The sequence below is a fragment of the Coloeus monedula genome (genome assembly GCF_965178545.1).
Source record: "Coloeus monedula genome assembly, chromosome: 25".
Classification (NCBI taxonomy): domain Eukaryota; kingdom Metazoa; phylum Chordata; class Aves; order Passeriformes; family Corvidae; genus Coloeus; species Coloeus monedula.
Window position 1 is genome coordinate 4,423,447 of NC_138805.1, and position 19,718 is coordinate 4,443,164.

At 46.5% G+C, this 19,718-nt stretch overlaps 1 protein-coding gene across 1 annotated transcript in view; it reads right to left on the bottom strand.

Annotated features, from left to right (window-relative positions):
- Positions 1-19,718, bottom strand: part of ARHGEF12 (Rho guanine nucleotide exchange factor 12) — a 67,360-nt gene that overhangs the window by 9,738 nt on the left and 37,904 nt on the right. The window contains exons 5-31 of the mRNA XM_082297081.1: positions 18,295-18,393; positions 17,563-17,612; positions 16,763-16,820; positions 15,965-16,143; positions 15,514-15,591; positions 15,226-15,345; positions 14,553-14,687; positions 13,137-13,208; positions 12,347-12,439; positions 11,858-11,968; positions 11,318-11,416; positions 10,629-10,671; positions 10,406-10,511; positions 9,644-9,781; positions 9,115-9,147; positions 8,163-8,277; positions 7,365-7,470; positions 6,940-7,152; positions 6,403-6,532; positions 6,047-6,082; positions 5,285-5,439; positions 4,582-4,728; positions 3,769-3,854; positions 2,836-2,961; positions 1,837-1,951; positions 895-995; positions 715-792 (exon numbers count right to left, since the gene is read on the bottom strand). Coding sequence (XP_082153207.1) covers positions 715-792; positions 895-995; positions 1,837-1,951; positions 2,836-2,961; positions 3,769-3,854; positions 4,582-4,728; positions 5,285-5,439; positions 6,047-6,082; positions 6,403-6,532; positions 6,940-7,152; positions 7,365-7,470; positions 8,163-8,277; positions 9,115-9,147; positions 9,644-9,781; positions 10,406-10,511; positions 10,629-10,671; positions 11,318-11,416; positions 11,858-11,968; positions 12,347-12,439; positions 13,137-13,208; positions 14,553-14,687; positions 15,226-15,345; positions 15,514-15,591; positions 15,965-16,143; positions 16,763-16,820; positions 17,563-17,612; positions 18,295-18,393 — 2,822 coding nt within the window. The remainder of the gene's footprint in view (positions 1-714; positions 793-894; positions 996-1,836; positions 1,952-2,835; positions 2,962-3,768; positions 3,855-4,581; positions 4,729-5,284; positions 5,440-6,046; positions 6,083-6,402; positions 6,533-6,939; positions 7,153-7,364; positions 7,471-8,162; positions 8,278-9,114; positions 9,148-9,643; positions 9,782-10,405; positions 10,512-10,628; positions 10,672-11,317; positions 11,417-11,857; positions 11,969-12,346; positions 12,440-13,136; positions 13,209-14,552; positions 14,688-15,225; positions 15,346-15,513; positions 15,592-15,964; positions 16,144-16,762; positions 16,821-17,562; positions 17,613-18,294; positions 18,394-19,718) is intronic.

A 19,718-nucleotide genomic window follows, 5' to 3' on the forward strand; every position in this document is an offset into this window, starting at 1 on the left:
CAAGCAGAAGTGACAATTTTCACAATTCCTCCCTTCCAAGTCTCAGAGTCTATAATCAATGACAGCGAGATTTCAGAGCTGCCAGGAAGTTCTTCCTTCCCCTCACTGAACGCTTGCAAGTTTATTTGGAGAAGGATACACGACACAGTTTTACAGAAAAGATTTGGTTTTTTTGATTCACAGGGACTTTGAGGAAGATGGGGAAGCAAGCAGCAGGTAACCAGCTTCCAACAAAACTGCAGGGGTTTACAGGAGCCATGAAACACAATATTTTTAATGCTGGACTTCAGGCTTTGTTTGGCTGCATGGATCTCCCACATTTTTGTACAAGCTCTCTCCTTTTACACCTCAGGGCTCTCCAAGGCCTGCCCAGTTCCAACAGCATCACTAAGACATGCACTCACATGAGATAAATATCCACAATAATCTCATTATCCATCAGGTATCTCTTCTATGACACAGTGCTTGAGATTGCAGGCCATAAAGATCAGACAAGCTTCATCAGCACCATTATGTGCAGAACTGGGCTGTTATAGCCACAGAAATCTTCAGGAAGGTGGTAAAACTCACATTTCTGAGACTAACTGTTTTCATTTTCATACAGAAATATTTACCTCCAAAGACCACTTGCTTGTGCATCAGAAGAAGCACAAAGTGAGTGACAGGGCTGCAAACAGAATTTACTCAGGGATCGTTTTAACGCTCTCAACTCACCCTGAACTCATCCATCATGGGGTCCTCTGACTGCTTCAAGTAGGACAGGTCGAGTCGCCGCTGATAATCCTCCAAATGCTGCAGGAAATGCAAGGAAATGGTCACTGGGAGCAGCAAAACTCCCCAGAGTGGAGGTTTCTTGCTGTCCCCAGCCCTGGGTGTTCACTGTGCCCCTCACACCTGCTTGTTCTCGGACTCTTTGACAGCCTGGTTCACGTGGTTGAGGATCTGGCGACAGTGATCTGCTGCTTTCTTAACTTTCTCCTTCTCCTCAGGCAGCTCTGCAAAAATAAAACAAAGTGTGATGGTGCTTCCCAGCACAGGTTTGAACAGTCAGCCCTCCAGTGCAGTTTGCTGGCCTCAGACTGGACAAAGAGGAGTTAAACTCACAGAGAAGTCTATCAACAAAAGCACTGCAAAAGTGGTAAAAATAAGATTTGTGACAGGAGAGAATTCATCGTGACCTGCAGATCATTACATCTAATACAACTGTTACTCTTTCTTTTTTAGGGCCATGTGACAACTATTCACAATAATCTGAGAAACCTAAAATCCTTACTAAAAGTACAGGCCCAGGTGCACCCATCAATTCTCACTAGCACCAGCAGCCACACTGAGAATTCAGTTAACAGGAACATAAACCAGTACATCAAAGATAATGGAGTATCACATGCTTTCCTAATTAGGATTAGAGGGAACTTGTAGCTGCAGTCTATTTTTATGAGTAATGAAATTACACTGCAGAAGGTATCAGATAGTAAAGCTGGAGAGATATTTTGTGCTATTATTTATCACATTTTTACCTGCTGTGCTGGAAGTATCTTCCAGTGTAACATATCCTAATTAAATCACACCCTCTGCAAGAGCACGAGGACGTTCTGTGCCGCTTTACAGGTTTGACAGATTCACTTATTTCACACTGAATTTCCTTTTTATTTTACTAAGGAGGAAGAAACACTGGATTTGCCTTTTTATTAGTATTTTTTTACACCTCCTGTGCAGAAGGCAGCAGTGAAGTCGCAATGAAAACAGAAACAGACATAAAACTGAAGTGTTAGTCAACACGTTTACCAAGAAAACCTACTAGAGGTGGGTGCCCAAACCCCAGTGGAAAGGCTTTACCTGTGTATTTAGCAATGTTATCCAGCAGAAGGGGGTATTTAGTCAACCTCTGCATCTCCGTGGGGATGATATCCTTCAGCTGCAGCCGCCGGCACAGGGGATTGCTCTCAGCATCCTAAATTTCAACAGCACAATATCTGCATTTGTCATTTTTATTAAGGCCATAATTACCTGAATGCACAACATCTATTCATCACTTAAACATCTATTACTTCACTTTCCAGTAATTAAATACAAGACAAGAGATGCCAAGATCTATCACCCAGACAACACATCCCCTCTCCATCTGCAATTACCCGCAGGAAAAGCTCATCACAAAGGCAGTGCCTTCCTTCCCTCATTACTCCCCATGGGCATGGGCCCATCCCCAATCAATCTCAGTCAGCAGCAGACAGGAACACATCAGTTTGGGCTTTCACACCGCAGCAAAACACGGGACATTCGTCAAGGTAATCTCCCCTTGTACCAGCAGAGCTCCTCCCAGCCGGTGCTAATGGAGATAATGTTCTCTTGCAAACGCCACATGGACCCAAACCCCGCTCCTGGCAGGCAGAGCAGGTGTGCATCATCTGTCTCCTGCCCCTGGCACGCAGCAAAGGGCACTCTGAGCACTCTGCCCCACACAACTTGGCATCCTTGACCTCGAGGGAGGTGGCATCTCCTGCCTGGGACACTGTGTGCTGCCTTGCATTCCATCAGGACACTCTGTGCTCCCCAAGCCGAAGGCTCCTCCCTCCAGGAACAGTGAGGAGAGAGAAATACAGTGCTGGAAATGATCCCGAGCTGAAGGCAACGTTAGGCATGATGTCATTAATTAATGCCATTAATTATCAGAACTTTGCCAGGAGGATTCATTGGGCTGTGCTGGCTCCCAGCCACACCCTGGGGCAACTCAAAGCCTGCTGGAGAACTCAAAGCCCTGTGGAGAAAACTCAAATCCCAGTGGAAAAAACTCGAAGAGCCTGGTGGAGAAAAGTCAGAGCCCTGTGGGAAACTCACCTGCACGAAGGTCTGGAAGCGTGAGTCCTTCTTCTGGCGGGACTTGATGACCTCGAGAGCGAAGGGCTGATTGCTGCAGAAGGTGGCAGTGGCAAGTTTCAGCTTCTCCTCTGCTGCTCCACTAAACTGTGCCAGAAAGCCAAAAAAGCCAAGTTTAGACAGGCTGGAGTTCAGCACATGCCACCCTCGGCAGGCAGAGCCACACGGGACCGGGCTCACCAGGGAAGAAATGAATTATTGACAAAAATGAGGAGTAATTTCTGCCATGGTTTATGGCTTTGTCTTCCCAGAGGAGCTCTTTACACCTCAAACACCACAGTTCTCCTCAATCCAGCCCTCCCACATTAAAGAATCCCAGATTGGTTTGGGTTGGAAGGGATTTTAAAGCCCATCCAGTCCCACTCCATTATGGGCAGGGACACCTTCCACTATTCCAGGCTGCTCCAACCTGTCCTTGAACACTTCCAGGGCTGGGGCAGCCAAATCTTTCCATCAAGATCTCAAAAGTGAAGCCTGCACCAGCACTATAAACCCTGCATTTATCAATTCTAAGATTAGAAAACAGTATTTTTAACCATCTTTTAACTGCACCGCAGCCAACACCAGGCTCACATTTCAGTGTTACTGAAACAAATTGTGCCACTCCGTTTCTCAAAATCCCACTCTCACCTTTATGTCTTCAAAAGTGCCTTTCTATTCTACCCACACATCCCAAGGAAATTATTCCTGTGCCTTAAATGACTCTTATCTCCAGTCAGAAGAAAATCCTCGGAGTTCTTCCTGCTTTCCCTTCCACCCTCATCCTCCAGCTCTGTTTTGGCTCCACAGAAATGACAACTCCCAGCCTTTCAGTTCCCATTAGCTGGGAATTACCTTCTCCAGCCTCTGGCTCTGTTGGTCATTCTAATATAGGAAATATTAAAATAATTTTACCCAGGAGAGCAAATCTTCCCCGATTTGGCCAATGACAGAAGTTTCGTTCCTTTTCCGGACAGCTTTCATCTGATCGTTCAGTGCAACTTAAAAATAAGGAAGAGAAAGTAAATTTTAATTAATAGTGGTCAAATTGCTGGCTTGATTTTCAGCATTTAACATAAAAGCTATTCTAGGAGAAGATTAGATTTGAAATTATTTTAATTAGCTAATAAACAATATCCTGCAACTTAATAAATCTAGAATATCTAATGAAGTGTCACGTATCTCCTTTGCTCTTCTGTCTCACCTGTCTTCAAGTGACCCCTAAGAACCATTCCAAACTTATCTTTTCTGAGGCTCAATATCACTTTTGTACAAACAGGGATAATGTGGAACACAACTGCAGCCATAAACCCACACAACTGATTATCCAGTGGCTGAAATTCCTACTGTGAGCAGTCCTTTCCCTAAACAATGAGGAAGGGCCACTCTTCAGAAACAAAAAGGCATCAATCTCTGTAAATCTGTTTTCATGGTCTCCTCAAGAACAGTTGTAACATCTCAAATGCTGGCCCATAAGGCTCTTTTATCAAGCATGACCAACACAGATAAGGAAAAGGAGCACTGGACACGATTCCTTATCAAAATATCTTTGTAAATCAGAATTGGAACAAGTGTGAGCAAAAGCAGGCCCAGGGTACTGTCCTTAAGAATTCTGCTTTATCTCAAGCATTGGGCGCTTGAAGCAAAGGGATCCTCGTGTTCCAGGGTCCCTTTGCTTCAATTTTGAAGCCACTGGAAGCCCGAATTCCAGAGTCCAGCTGCTCCTACCATGCAGTCCAAGGATATCCTCCAGGTTGGAGAAGATTTTCCGCTTGTCACTGGAGCTGAGGATGCCCTCCCTGGTGACCCTCTGGTAGAAGACGTTGTGCAGGACTTTGAGCGTGCGTACGTGGGCTCGCTCCGTGTAGAACAGCTCTGGGGAGACAGGAGAGCAGGATTGCAGCTGTGGAGCCAGGGAGGAGTTTAGAGCAAGTCCCCCCAGCAGCACTTCCCTCCCTGGCCCATATTCCAGGCTCTGCTGTAATTCCTTGTTTGAATTGTTTGTAAAATTCCATCATTTACCCCAAACCGACAGTGAGCTCTGAGCAGCTCACAAGCTCACACAGAGGCTTCTGCAGGACCTGTAACTAGAATCTTCTGAAGTTTGGGAATAGCATTTCCATCACCTGTGCTCCAAAAAAACCAAGCTTTTCCTGCTTTCTTTTACAGAACGTATTAAAAATTGGCCTTTCAGTGCCTTCATAGGTTTAATAACCACGGACTGGATCAATCTCACCTCAGGTTATTTCCCAGTAACAAGCACAACTTTCACACCTAAGAACTCTTCAAATCAAAAGTTCTACAATTCTCCAGCCCCTACTTTAAACAAATCAGGGCAGGAAGACCTAATTGTAAATTTTAAGAACTTCAAAGCTCCAGGGGAAGGTTTCAACTTTGAGCTTGGCCAGGTAGGAAAGAGCCTCCATCTCACCATTTATCACTTCTTGACGCTTGATTTCGTAGGGTTTGAGCCCCATCAGCACCTCCCTGCTCACAAGCTGCTGCCAGTTGGGAGGATCCATGTCCATGTCGAAGTCATAGAGCTCATCCTCACTCTGCACATCTGCAAAGCCAACACTGTCCATCCTGATGGGAGGAGGAAAAACGTGAGATAATTCCCATTTCAGGCAGAAGCTGAGTACATAACTCAGCACCATGAGTACACTGTCCCTGCCAGCTGGAGGCTGTTTGATGCCTGAACCTCTGGGCACATTCCCTAACTTTGCCCTTTACAGACTGGCTGCCTGTTCTGACAGTGTTTTCATCACCTTCCATCAAGGTGACAGATCCACGACAGATCAAATCATTTGCAGTCAAATATCAAGTCAGTGAAAAGGGCAGGTTACAGTTTCTTGCCTCTGTCTATCTGCAGGTACAGAGCCAATGGCAACAGACAGGTTTAAAAGGAAAATAGGGCTATCTCTACTTCCTAACCTAACTCCCATCCATTCGCATCAGTGGATACAGCAATCATTCCACTTCACTCACAGATCAAAGGGGTTTTTTTGCATATGACTCACCCCACCTGCCCTATAAATGGCTGCCAGTGTCTGATTTCATTCGTTCTTAAAGAAAAAAGATCATGCAGACAACTGTGCTGGCTCAGAACAATGAGCACTGCTGCATTCTGCTTCATAACCTCTTGAAATCCAAACAAATTCAGTGAAGTTCAAACATTTCTAAGCATACTCACTTGCGGAAAGGCTTTGGTGTTCCCATGTCAACCATCCTGCAAGGAAGGAAAGAAACCATTAGGGAAGCTTGTGCCTGAATTTCTCCCTGCTCACACACTCAGCATGACTTCACAACGGTGGTCTGAGCTCCAAACCAGAGTATTTTGTCCCCTCTCCTGAGAGTTTTCTATCACAGCCCAAAGTTCCCTAATTCTCCCAACAACATTTAACACAAGTGGCATCACTGCAACTTTATGTACTAAATTTCAACAGCCACAGTCACACTGACACAGGAGTCGGACTACAATGATCTTTTCCAAGCCATTCCAAGACTTCCTGACTCTCTCTCTCGGCTCCCTCAAGCACTCCGAGTTACCTCTCTGATTCTCCCTCCTCCTCCTGCAGGTTTTCCAAAGGGGACGGGAACTCGAAGGTGTTGTTGGGTGTGCGGGGAGTGCCATCCATGGAGTCACCGGCAGGTGGGGCTTCCCCAGGCTGCTTCAAACCTGCGTGCAAAATAAACGGGAAAGGTGAGGAACCACACTGGAGGACATTAGAGAATTCCCAGCCTCTCCAGAGCCTCTTGATTCCAGCTTCATTTCAGCTCAGAGCTGGAGGAACCCAATGCCCAGGCTGGGAAGAAGAGCCTCAGTAACAAAAGCTTCCAGGTGACACAGCCTGGCACCTGAGGTGGGGTTTTTCCTGTTGGATGATCCAATGCCACAGGGGCAGAACCCACTAACAACCATTTGTGCTCACGGTAAGACTCCCTAATTGAGGAAAGCTGACCAAGGTGAGGAAGAGCAGCTCTCATGACATCAAAGCATTTCCTAATTGGCCCAGCTTTGTTGCATGGGTGCTCTGCACATCCTGTTCCCAGCACAACCTTTAATCATTCTGCATTCCACCCTACCTGTGTCACTGTCCTTGCTGCCCTCTGGAGAGGCAAAGGGCCCCACTGCCAGCGGGGACATGGGGTTGGCAGGGGGGTAGGGAGCATCGGTGCCATCGCTGGAGGAGCCACTCTGGCGCAGTTTGCTGGCCTCTGGGGGCTCTGGGCTCACAGAAGAGGCTGTGGGCGAGTGCTTGGGGTGCCTGGGCTTCTGCATCTCCATGGCCCTGCCAACTGAACGAAAAGGATCATCACACTGCTGACACGACCTCTGCCTGCTCCCAGTGGTGAGAGAAGCAGCATTTCAGGACCAAAACTGGTTTGTGCATCTTTAAAACCGTATTTTAACAACAATCATTTTACTGGGTCTTCCTGGCATGAATTTTTAAAGGCAGCAGGGACTCTCTGTGGCTGCCAGGGCACGTGAGTTTCCTGGGCTGACATACTTGCACTGCTGTCGTGTCGGCTCGGTCTCCTTGGGGGGCCCAGAATGTTGGGGAAGCCTCTCCTCTTTCCTTTCTCCTCTCCTTCTTTCTCCTTCTTGATGCTTTGCTGCAGGGAAAGAAAAGCAAACTCATCACTCACTGCTTCAAATCCAGCTGTTTACTGAGGTTTTAATTAAATTCTTTAAAGCTGCAGAAGAGAGAGGACACAAACCTTCCAAAGGGTTTCAACACTGTTTCACCTCCTCACAGTTAGTGCAGAACTGCTTGAAACTCTCTTAATATTTCAAAGGAAGCTGAAATGCTGATGGAAGGAAGTAGCTACCGTGACCAGATACACCCCCATGCTGTGGGAGACAAGGGATCACACCCACAGAGATGAAGTTTTGGTGGAAAATTTCATTATGCAACAGGAAAAGTGGGGGTGGCAGGGAGAAGAGCTCTCCTGCATCGCAAACCAGGAGGGTATGAGCAAGTTTCTCCAGAAGAAAACTGAAGTAAACAAGGCATCAGCTTTCATGAGACCCTCATGTGGTTCAAGCTTGTGTTCTATGAAACATTCCCCACCCAAAGTTAAAAAAGCAAGGTGAATTCAGGGGCAAAGGAAATAATTCTATTTATTTCTAATTCACGTGTCTGCCAAACGGATGCAGAACCCAATCTCAGCTCTTAGGTTTGCTGTGCAGCTCAGTAATCCCAGAACCTCTTGAAACAGTGGAAAATCACAGCCATTTTTAACTTTTTCCTGCTAAATTGGGGTTTGAATTGCACATAAATCCTCTGTGGCCATGCCAGCAGTACCTTGATCTTCGGCAGGAAACCAATCCGGCCACGCTTCTGCTCCAGGTTCCGAGGCTCTTTGACTTTGACTCCCAGGTGTTTCATGTAGGTGAGGATCACATACTGCATTGTGGAGCTGCCAAATGCATAAAAAACAGTGAGGTTAAAGAGAAGTATGTTGGGAAAGTACATTTAGTCAGTAAAATTAAGTGCCAAGGTTCTATTGCAAAGTTAATTTTTAAATTGAAGTAAGTTACGAAATGAACCGAAATAAACTCTCACAGATAATGGGGAAGGTTCAGCCAACATCAGAATTTATCCTTTTGTAAATTATGGAGTAAATCAAGATGGAATTTATGGGTGGGGAGACCCTGGCATAGGCTGTTCTATCCCTGGAAGTGTCCAAGGCCAGGCTGGACGGGGCTTGGAGCAACCTGGGATAGTGGAAGGTGCCCTGCCACGGCAAGGGGTGGAATTAAATCATCTTTAAGATCCTTTCCAACCCAAATCATTCCATGATAAAAGGCACAGAATCCTAGGAGGTGAAAACACAATTTTGAGAATTACACAGAAGGTCCTAAAATTTTACACTGAAACCACATTTGATGTCCCATTCTAGTTCTGAGTTATAGTAAAAATAAGCAGCAGTAAAAGGTTACTGCACAGAGTGGAGGAAAAGCTGCTCAGATAAAAACTGAGCAGGACAAGGCAGAAACAAAAAATAAATGGTGGAGCAGACTGAAGCCAACACAAAACAAAAATAAACACGAACTCTCAGTGACAGCAATTTTTAAAATGTGAAACACAGACAACAAACATCAGCAAAGGAGAGGCTGATGCTCTGAATTCCAGTGATTTATGCCAGGGGATTTCGGAGGTGAGTGTTGGAGGTACAGCCAGGAGAGGGCTGTCGTGTTCTATCAGCACAGCACACCAGCACTGGCACAGCCCAAGCTCCCCCAGCTTCCATTACCTCTTGTCTTCTTCCAGAGGCTGAGATGACATCCTAAAAACAAGAAAGCATTTTAAAATGAAACTCAAAACCCAATTACCACTCGGTCCCATCCACCCAGAGCACCAGCAGTTGTGTTCCACAAGTGTCCTTTAGAACGTTCAGCAGTCCCAGCAGGGGAAAAAAATAAAATCAAAAATCAAAACTGAAGGTTCAGCTGCGGAAATTGGATTCAGCCCACACGAAACGACAAAATGGGCTGTGAAGCTGGGGTTTCTGCAGGAGAAGGGCTCTGATCTAATAATGCACAAGCTGACAATGGCAGCACTCCCTGCACTACTGAACAGCAGCCTCCTGGACAAAACAGACTTCACTTCCCTCCTGGCTTAGTCCTGGCTGTCATTATCCCAACAAACACTCAGGGGCAGAAACACAAACACAGGGATGCCAAATTCCACCCCCCAATTCCTTTATCCTGCTCTTTCCAGGTCTGAGGCAGCACCTTTATTATTCCTTTTTCCCCCCCACCATTCTCTTTGCTGTCACTCACAGCACTTCCTCGATCTTGGCAATGATCTGCTCTGCACAGCTCCTCTCCTTCTCCACGGCGTTGCGGTCCCGCAGCCGCTCCGCGTCCAGCCTGGTCAGCTCCCCCTCGGCCAGGGTCAGCCCCATGCTGCGTTTCTGCCTGGAAAAGGGCACAGGAAGCATCCCTTGGAGCTGGGTATTGCCCTGGGATAGGGAGCAGCAGCCTTGTGGCACTCAGGGTGTCCCACAGGTTTCATTACGAAAACGGGGAAGTCACAGAAGGACTTTCGGGATGTTTAAAGCATCTGCGTGAATGGAGAGATTTTTTTAGGGATGAAATAGTTCATTGTTGAGCTTGGCACAGAGCTCTTAGGACTCCACATGGAAAAGCAAATTAATTATCAAATTCTACTCCATGCCCGTGACAACTCTGTAAAGGGGATTATTGCCTGCCCAAAGGGGAGATGGAAGGAAAACAGGGAAAGGAAAAAAAAAAATATAAGCTGATTATGAACACAATCAGTAAGAGAGATTTATATAACACCTAAGAAAACATACTCTGACATTTCCTCACACAGCTGCAAGGAATGAAGAATCCAAGCTCTAGGACTGCAATTAATGACTTGATTTAAGGATTGGTCACAGGTGACCTGGAGGTCCTTTCCTGGTACATTCCTATCCAACCCAAGAGGAATTATTGTGTCCCTCAGGTTTCCCTGTGCTGGACATGCTGACTGAAATCAAATTTGAATTAAAAGGAAACTCCACAGAGAGCTGTTGGTACCTGAAATCCTCCAGGTTCCTCTGAACCTCTGGACAGACTTTGTCCTGCATGGTTTGGATGAACTGGCGGTGCAGCTCCTCAGGGAGCAGTTCTGGCCTTCTCCTGTCTGTGAGGCACAAAATTCACCAATTATTCCTCTAACAACAGTCCCCACCTTCAGTAAAGCCATTTCCCTGAATTAACCCACCCTTTGTCTTTCACTCCCACAAACACAGCACCCTACCTAATTCCAAGGAGATTTCATCTGGAACTGGGACTTTCAGGTTCTGCAAAAGGAAAGAAAGGCTGGGAGAACCAACAGAGCAAAGAGCACCCAATGAAACACACAGATCACACACTGAATTCCCTCAAAAACCAAAATCCTCCCATCTGAGCACCTGCTGGTTTGAAAAGGGGAGACTCCCATGAATAGATTGTAATTCACAGGGATTATTTCATCTGAACATGTGGTCTGTAAACCTCTGCTACAGTTTCTGGGAGTTTAATTCATGACAGCAAAGAATTTTCTCAGCTTTCCAACAGACTGATAAAATTTCCCAATCCTTGGAACAGCCACATCAATACCCACAGCAATTATTAACTAAAAAGCAATGCAGAAGAGCCAGAACTTGCTTACCTGCCACTAAATTATTTCTCCTATCAACAACAAATCCCCTGGGATTTATTTTGTTACCAGGCATCTGAGGCCATTCATTTTCCTGGTAACATTTCAACAAAAATACTTCAAACTTTTATTACGTTGTTAAATTTTATGAAGTTATTTCTTAAGTATTATTCCAATTGTTATTTTTAAAACAATCTGTCTTGGAGGGCTTTAACGCCCTTAGTTTTTTGCAGTTCAGGTTGAGTGGAGAAAGGTCAAAGTCAACTTGCTGGACATGTGTGAAAATGAGGAAAACAAGTGGAACCTACTGCAGCTCTGTCCAGGAAAAACTGGTAAAACTCCAGGAAAACACGCCGGGTCTCTTTGGAGTTGGTCTGTTTGTACAGGTCTGTGTAAAGGTAGCACAGCTGTGGAGAACAGGAGGGCAAGAAATTATGTGAAAACCATGAAAACTCCAAGTTTTCTTTCCAATAGTTCAAGGAATTCAGCAGTGCTGGGTTGAAACCTTTCCTGGCTCCTCAGGGAGGTGCCCTGGCAATGGTGGGAGAGGGAAGGGGCTGGAAAAGAGGCACAGAGAGGTCAGCCCTTCCCTGTAGACAATTCCACACCTGAAGGTGGAATGAGAGGCTTTCAAGAGATAAGTAATTATTTGTAAGCAGCCAAATGTAGAAGAGACAATTCTTTTCGTGCTTCTCCATTTATCTGAGGACATAAATGAGGATTTATCACCCTCAGGCCTGCATAGGGTCTGCACTTCCCTCCTTGCCAAGTCATGGCACTGAGAGCTACACAAGATCTGGTGAAGATTCCCAAATGTGAGCCAGGGAAACAATTCCAGAGCTTCTCACCAGGGCTGCAGGATCAAACTGGGACACCACGTGGTGCAGGAGAACAGCCAGGTGAGCTGGGCGGGATTTCAGGAGCTCGATGTTCTGGAAGCAGCTGCATTGCCCATTGATCTGCAGGGATACACAAGAATTACATCTGAATTATTGAGGAACAAGAGAAAGGACAGCTAAAATAGTTCAGAGTAAGTATGCCAAAGCCCACACTGCCATGATAATAATTCAGGACTTAACAGAGACTGAAGAAAATTAAATAAGGCTAATTAATTTCTAGAAAGCTTGAAGTTAGGAGAAGGACGAGGAATAACACAGACTCAAAGATGGATATAAACTCCCCAAATGTTTTTATTTGGCAAGATCAGCAATAAGAGGAATCCCACTCCCTAATTCTTATTTCACCATACAAGAAGTGCTCAGCACAAACAAGGCAGTTTAGGAACAGGGGAACAGAATTCTGGTTGGTGGGGAGAAAAGGCTGGAAGTCATTCTCACCTGCTCCTGCTCCGTGTCAAAATCATCATCCTCTGCTCCAATGATCTGAGTGCCCACTCGGGACAAGGGACTTCCAACACTGGACTGGGAGTCCTGGGGAAGAGAAGGCAGGAGAGCACAATGCTGTGATTGTCCTTCCCAGGAAAACTTCGAGATATTCTCATCATTTTAATCTTTCAAGAACGCCATGGAAAGCCACACGCCCTCACTCAACCTTGGTTCCCCTTCCCAAAAGCTTCTCCCAGGATCCAAACACTCCCAAACACCGGATCAGGTGGTTCAAGAGCAGCTGCATCACCTGCAGCCAGGAGCACACCAAGCACGTGGCAAATGCCATCTCTGCACAGATGGGGAAATGTGGCTCTGGGAGGACAAGCAGAGGAGGGGAACGAGAATTCAGGAATCATCCCAAGGATGACGATGTGTTCAGACACGTCTGCACTTCCTGCTGTGTTCCACTTGCAGCCCTGCTGGGAATGCCAGCCTCCAAATGGCCAAATATCCTAAAAAAAGGCTGGACTCGAGGAATAAAACACGTGCAACTGCTCTACTTATTCCAGGCCCAGCTGTTTTACTGCTGATTAGATATTTCTTTCCTCTAAATGGTCCTGCTCTTAAGCTCCATAAACATTTACTCAGCTAATTAACTTTCCCTGCACCACTTTAATTGCATTTTATCTTCTAAAGCAAAGTTCAGGCATGCTCCATTTAGAAAGTGGGGGAAAGCAGCAAGATTTTAATGGGTCCATTAGAGGAGATGTTGTTGTGACACTTGATGTTCTGTACTCACAGTATCTTGAAGCTCAGCCTTTTCTGGGCTCTCATCTGGATAAATCCTCTCCTTCAGGCCACTGCGAGGACTCTGGGAAAGAGGGAAGTTCAGTTCTGGTAAGCACCAGCAAGTCCAGGAAAGGGAGAACTGCACAGTGCAGTTTGTCAGCCACAACAGCCAAAAAACTTCTCCTTTCTCACAGGAAAAGGAGGTGTGAAACACCAGACTAAAATCTGTGTCCTACATGCACAGTTAACAAACAAAAAAACCCCAAAACACAACTGAATGCAGAAGTGCTGCTCAGAAATCTGGTGACAGTGAGCAACAGCTGAGCTGAAAAATCCCCAGCCCTCGGCTTTCTCCTTGCTCTCTCCACCTTCTCTCACAGCTCAGCTCTCTCCTCCAATCTCCCAGCAATCCTCTTGCTCAGGAAGCCCAGAAGAGCCTTATTTGCAAAAACCACGTGCTGCTGGCTCATCTTCAGTGTGGCCAAAGGTTTTTCCAGCCAGGCTACTGCTCAGGCTGTTGCTTTCCAGCCTGGCTTTTTTCCCAGCTGGAGAACTCTTTCCACTTCCAAATGTTTCTTTCACCCCTGATCCTTAAGTTTCTCAGAGCTGGATTGAAAATGGAATGTTTGGTGTGCCAATCACCTGCACTGATCAAATACCATCCCCAAAACAGACAGGATGATGATTATTAGGAAGATAATGATGAATTTTGTTGTGCATCTATTATAGACAAACACTGAGCGGGAGCTGGTCAGATTGGGAGTTGGAATGTTTCAAAACGGAGTCGTGGATGCTCCCATCTGACCCCCCTCCCTTTCACTTCCAACTGCTGGGACAAATTTAGCTCCCACATCCTTAAGTCAATCCACAAACTTAGGCCAAATCCAAGCAGAGAGTCTCAATTCCCCTGCATTAATCAGACAGTGACTTAATTAAGGATTAGGCACCAAGGGAGAGCGCAGGAGCACTAACTGATTAATAACTAATGAGTGAAGTCACTTAAGAGCCTTTGCTGGTGCCAAGAGTTGAAGCTCATTCGGCAGAAGGAAGCTCTTTCCCACTTTCCTGGCAAGCTGCCCACTGCCTGGATCTGAGTCCCAGTGTGCAGTTGGAATATTCCCTTCAAAGATGCTCTACTAGACAAATGAGTTTTGAGAAGGATGCTGGCATCCATCTTTCTTTGTTTGGTTACAGGGATTAATGCCAGGACAATCTAACCCTGGATAAAGCCCCAAAATGTATTTCTCTCCCAGTCTCTAATCCCAGTCCAACATACCAGGTTTTCACAGGGAAAAGGTTTTGCTGGGCACTGAGGAGCCTGTTCCAGTACTGCACAGTGTTACCCAGCCAACAAACACAGAATCTGCCAAGGAAACCCAAATGCAAGAGGGAGGGAAGCAAAGCCTCGGGGCTGTCCCAGACTCACATCAGCAATGTCACTGTTGGGTCTGGAGGGGCTGTCACCACTGAAATCCAGTTTGCTGCCACTGTCCCCACTCTCTGCCTCCCCCTCACTGATCTGCAGCGACTCCGACCCAGACCTGGAGGACAAGACTCCATCCTGGAAAGATCAAAGTGAGTTGGGAGACAGCAGAATATTTCAAGAGACCATCCTTAAACAGCAACTCCTTCAAAAGCCAGTTAGCTCACATTACTCATAAAACCTTCTTAATTTATCTAGAAAAGGCTGCAGTGCTTTTCTAGAAGAAAACAACAAAACCCACACCAAGTTTTCAGCACTTTTAAACACATGGGAAAGGGAAAAATGACACGGCCCACGTTTATTTTTTTTCAAAAGCGAAAGCAAAATTGTTTAAAGCCTCCAAGAATGACTTCATGGGTGTATTTTAAGTTGCACTGACAGATAATAAACACATCATTGTTTGCACTTGTTCTTAAAAGCAGGTTTTTCACAGCTGAGCTGAGAGCCCACTGTAAAATCTACTCCACATCCTGACATTACAGTGCCTGACAGCCAACTTCAAATGTCATCTCTAGAGGGTGCAGCCTGCCTGTCCGAGCACAGGGAACTGTAGCTTGCCCAGAGCACCATCAGCACCCCAGAATTGTCCCCAGAGCAGCCTGGCACCCTGTTGTACCTGAGAGCAGCCCGTGGCCTTGGACAGCTGCTCCTGCAGCTGAGGAATGTGTTTCTTTGCCTCCTGGATCTCCTTGAGCAGGCGGGTGGAGGAGGTTCGGCCGTACTCCTCCTGGAGGAACTGGAACAGAATTGTGTGGCTGTTTTAAATGATCACCAGCACATCTGCATGCTCAAGGAGCTGCTACAGAATGTGTGTTTTACACAGCTCTGCTAATAAATTGTGATTCAACAAGCCCTCTTTGCATCGCTTCCCCCGCCTTCTCTCCAACCTGCACAACTCCAGTACCTGCAGCCTCTCCTGCTCCTTCTGGAGCATCTTCCTCAGAATCTCCACCTTCTGGTTGTGGACAATGTTATTTTCCTCCTAGGAAATACAGAGAGATGAAGGGTTGGGGTATTTCTGGTGGAGCTGAGCAGATAAGGAAAACAGACATGCACATTTTTCACCTACTTCCTAAGAACGGGCTCTGAAAAGCCCGATGAGAAGCAACTCACATTTCCAACCCTATGCTAGGCATTCTTTCTTAATTTTGAACATAGCTATCAACACTTTAAAAACCTGTATTTCTACTATCTCAAACAGAACTAGACATTTTTAGTTGCACAATGCTTTTTCAGAAGTGAACAAATACCCACTGACAGGACAAATATTCCATTGCCAATTTGAAGCGTGAAAAAATTCAGGCCAAAATCACCCGACTCCATTTCTCCCTTGGAAACAGAGCTTTAAGCCTTACCCCCATGAGCACTGGGCTGGTGATCCTTTCTGCGTTCCCTGACGTGCCAGGCGAGTGGGGGGATGTCATGATGGGAGACATATGCCCAAAAGCTGCCAGATCCACGTCGGAATCCGCCAAGGGAATCTGGGGCGACCCTGGAGGGCGCCCCTGGACAGTGAGAGCTACATAGGAACCCGCTGTGGGGACACAAGGACAGGCACAGGTCACACACACGAGGACATTTCCATGGTTCTCTGGTTTCCCTCACTGGCATTTCACCCTGCAGACACAATTCACACCATTCCTCCTCCAAACCAATGAACCTGAGAGCACTGCTCGGTTTAGAAATCTGTTCAAATTTCAGATGTTCCAAAAACCTTCATGAGAATCATCCCTTACAAATGCAAGCAATCCGATTTCCAGCCCAGCACGTTACATTTACAGCGCACACGCACAAAATAAACCATCACCACCTCCTTCTTTGCAGCAGAAAATCCACCAGGAACGTATTTCCTGTAGTGCTCTGCAATGTACACATCAAGTGCCTGCCCAGCTGTGGTAGTTCAGGTGGAAACAAAAGATGGGAAAGCACCCAGGCAAGGCTTGATGGTAACTCAAACATTAAGTCAAGGAGAAACTACAGGGGAATGTATCAGCTTGAATTCAGGATGTCAAAATAACCCCAATTTCACTTCTCTGTTCCACACACTCCCTTTATCTCTCAGCACTGACCTCACCCTTGTCACTCGAGCGGGCCCTCGCAATGATGCCTGCCATGCCTTAGAGGTGACAGAAGAGCCACCTGCCTTTACTTACACTTGATCAGCTTGACCACCTCCAAATGGTTCGAGTGTGTTACGAGAGTCCCGTTCACCTGGGCAGGGAGAGGGGAAAATTCAGTGTTTAACTCCTGATTTCCAAGCAGTTCCACACATTCCACAGCAGGCACCGGGAGGAGGAGCAGCATTTTCTTCTCCCCCATCTCCATTACTGCGTCTTTCAAGACATTACCAGATAAATAATTTATCCTTCTAACAGTTTATCTCGGTGAGCAGAGCTCTGCAGAAAGAAAACTGTGCACACACCACCAAAAGAACCCCAGGAGGCAGGGAAAGGAAAAAAAAAAAAAAGCAATCCATCTCTGCCTGGGCAGAAAAACAACAGGGTAGCTAATTTAATTCATTAATTTCAATGCCTGGTTGAAATCCCAGCTCCATCTGTGTCAGGAGCTGCTGTAGCATTTTGCAGCAATAGTTTACACAGTCTTTTAAGTTACTGATTTGATTTCTTACTCGCTTGGGACTAAAAAAGAACATGGATGTGGGGGCAGTTAGGGGGAAAACAATAATTCAGGCAGGCTATTTATGTACATACAGGTCATTATTAACAACTCTCTTTTCCTTTTCTTCCCTGCCATTTCTGGTTTTATTGTATTAGTGATACTCGAACCTGGCAGGATGCTGAACTTGGCCATAAAATCCTGAGATGAGGAACACTGAAACTTAGACCATTCCTAATGCCAACACCACAGCAGATACATCAATGACCTTTTTTTTAAGGGAAAGAGCTCATTTAAGACAAAGGACCCATTTCTCTCACAATTTAAATGCTCTTACCTTGATAATTCTATCACCCGTCTGCACTCCAGCCCGCATGGCTGCTCCATCTGGAGGGGCAAGAAATCATTTAGTTCCCGTTTCAATACAATCATTTCTAGCAAAAATGGTTTTAAGACTTCTGTAAAACATGCAAAATACTCCTGCACTCAGCCAGACTTCCTCTATCAGTAAAATCTCTGGGTATCGAGTCTAGAGCAGTGTTGCTTTCACCTGGTACTGGATACACCAGGCCACAATCCCACCACATGCCAAGGACTCACTTCCTCCCCCTGGGATGCAGGAGGTCAGCTCCAAATCCACCAGATCACAGAAGGAACCGGCTTGGAAAAGACCTTTGAGATCACCAAGTCCGACCTATGACTTAACACCACCCCATGAATTGAACCATGGGACTGAGTGCCACATCCAGGGATGGGGACTCCACCACCTCCCTGGGCAGGTGATTCCAGTGCCCAATCACTTTTCCAGGGACGAGTTTTTTCCTGATGTCTAACCTAACCTTTCCCTGGCACAGCTTCAGACTGTCCCCTCTCGTTCTGTCAGCGATTGCCTGGGAGAAGCTACAGAGGAAGGGATTCACTGCATCCCCGCAGCTCAACCCTGTCCTTGCACGTCCCTTCCCAAGCTGCAGCCAGCCCACTTGGGGAGGGCTTTGGGAGCTTTCTGCTCCAGCTCACACATACTTCCAGGATCCCCATGGAAAGCTGGCAGGTGTGAGGGTGTTCTCACCTTCCTTGACAGACTGCACGAAGACGGGGTTGTCCCCGCTGACCGTCAGCCCAAAGCCGTTCTCATCCCGCTGGATCACCACACACCTCTGCACCAGGCCTGAGGACACAGGGGAGAGGGCAGCAAGGAGAGGAGGAGAGGAACACAAAGAGACACAAGGCAGGTGTCAGTCCGAATCCTTATCTCCCAGATAATCACAGAGTACTCAGTGGAATGGGGACAACACAGCACAGGGGAAATACAGGAGAGACAGGGCAGCAGGCCAGAAATGGAGAGGGATGTCAAGACAGGTCAAGCTTATTGCTCCAGCTACACAAAATGGAGGAATGTCACAGCAGAGATGCAGACAGCTCCGGCACATCAGAGACAACCTGAGGGAAAAGCAGGGTTTAAAGAAGAGCAGCAGTACCCACACCGATGAGCAGAATTTCCTTTTGTCTGCATTAATAGTTCAGAGGGCTGTCAGGTACCACTGCACCACCAAAAACCCCTCACAGCTTCTACAAGCTGCTCTGAAAGAGAAGCACAAATCCCTCAGAATAATACGAGGGGGTTGGACTAAAACAGATCTATTGATCAGGAAAATTCTCCCAATTCTCAGCCAAAATCTCCTCCTGGGGCACCTTCTGCTCCAGGTGAAATATTGCACAGAGCCAGAACAGCAGAGGTGAACAAGTACAAGCCACACTCAACTGCCCTGAACAGGGCTCCTGAAATAAACAGCAGTTCAGGGCCAAAATCCCAGGAGATGAATCTGCCCCTCCTTTAACCTGCTGTGAGACATCAAAGGCAACTTGTTTTGTTTCCTGGTGTACTCAGTATAATGTGAGCACAAATGCTGGTGCAGAGAAATTCATTTAGTAGGGGAAGCGTTTGGACCAGGTGGGAAGCTGGGGATGTCTTTTGTTCACCTGGAAATGAAATAAGGGAAAGACAAAACAAAAGCCAGCAGCAGCCCTGGCATATTCCTTGCCAAGCACTTTCCTAGGAGCAGCTGCAAAAAGCCTCCCACAAGGGAGCCCTCATCCTGAAAAGTCACTTCAGGAACTCTGTAAAATGCTCCCCCAATGTTCTTTTATTTACATCACCCTTCCTTCTAACAGCTTGCTTTGCTTTTCCATTTCTAAAAGCACAGCAGGCAAAATTCCTACACTGGCACCTTGAGAAAGAAATCCGAGCTCTCCCAAATGAGATTCCAAAACTGCAGCAGTTTTGTTTGGTATGGAGGGAACACGGGGAACTGGGAAGATGCTGTCCCAGCCAGACTGGCTTTTCTGGAATGAGTTTTAAGGGATGCATGGTAACAGAGCAGGGAGTCATTCCCGTGTCTCACACTGCTCCCAAACCACCACGGCTCCTTTCACTTCTCTGGAGCAACTCCCCATGGAAATGAGGAGCCTCAAGAGCAAACACTGCCTGCCCAG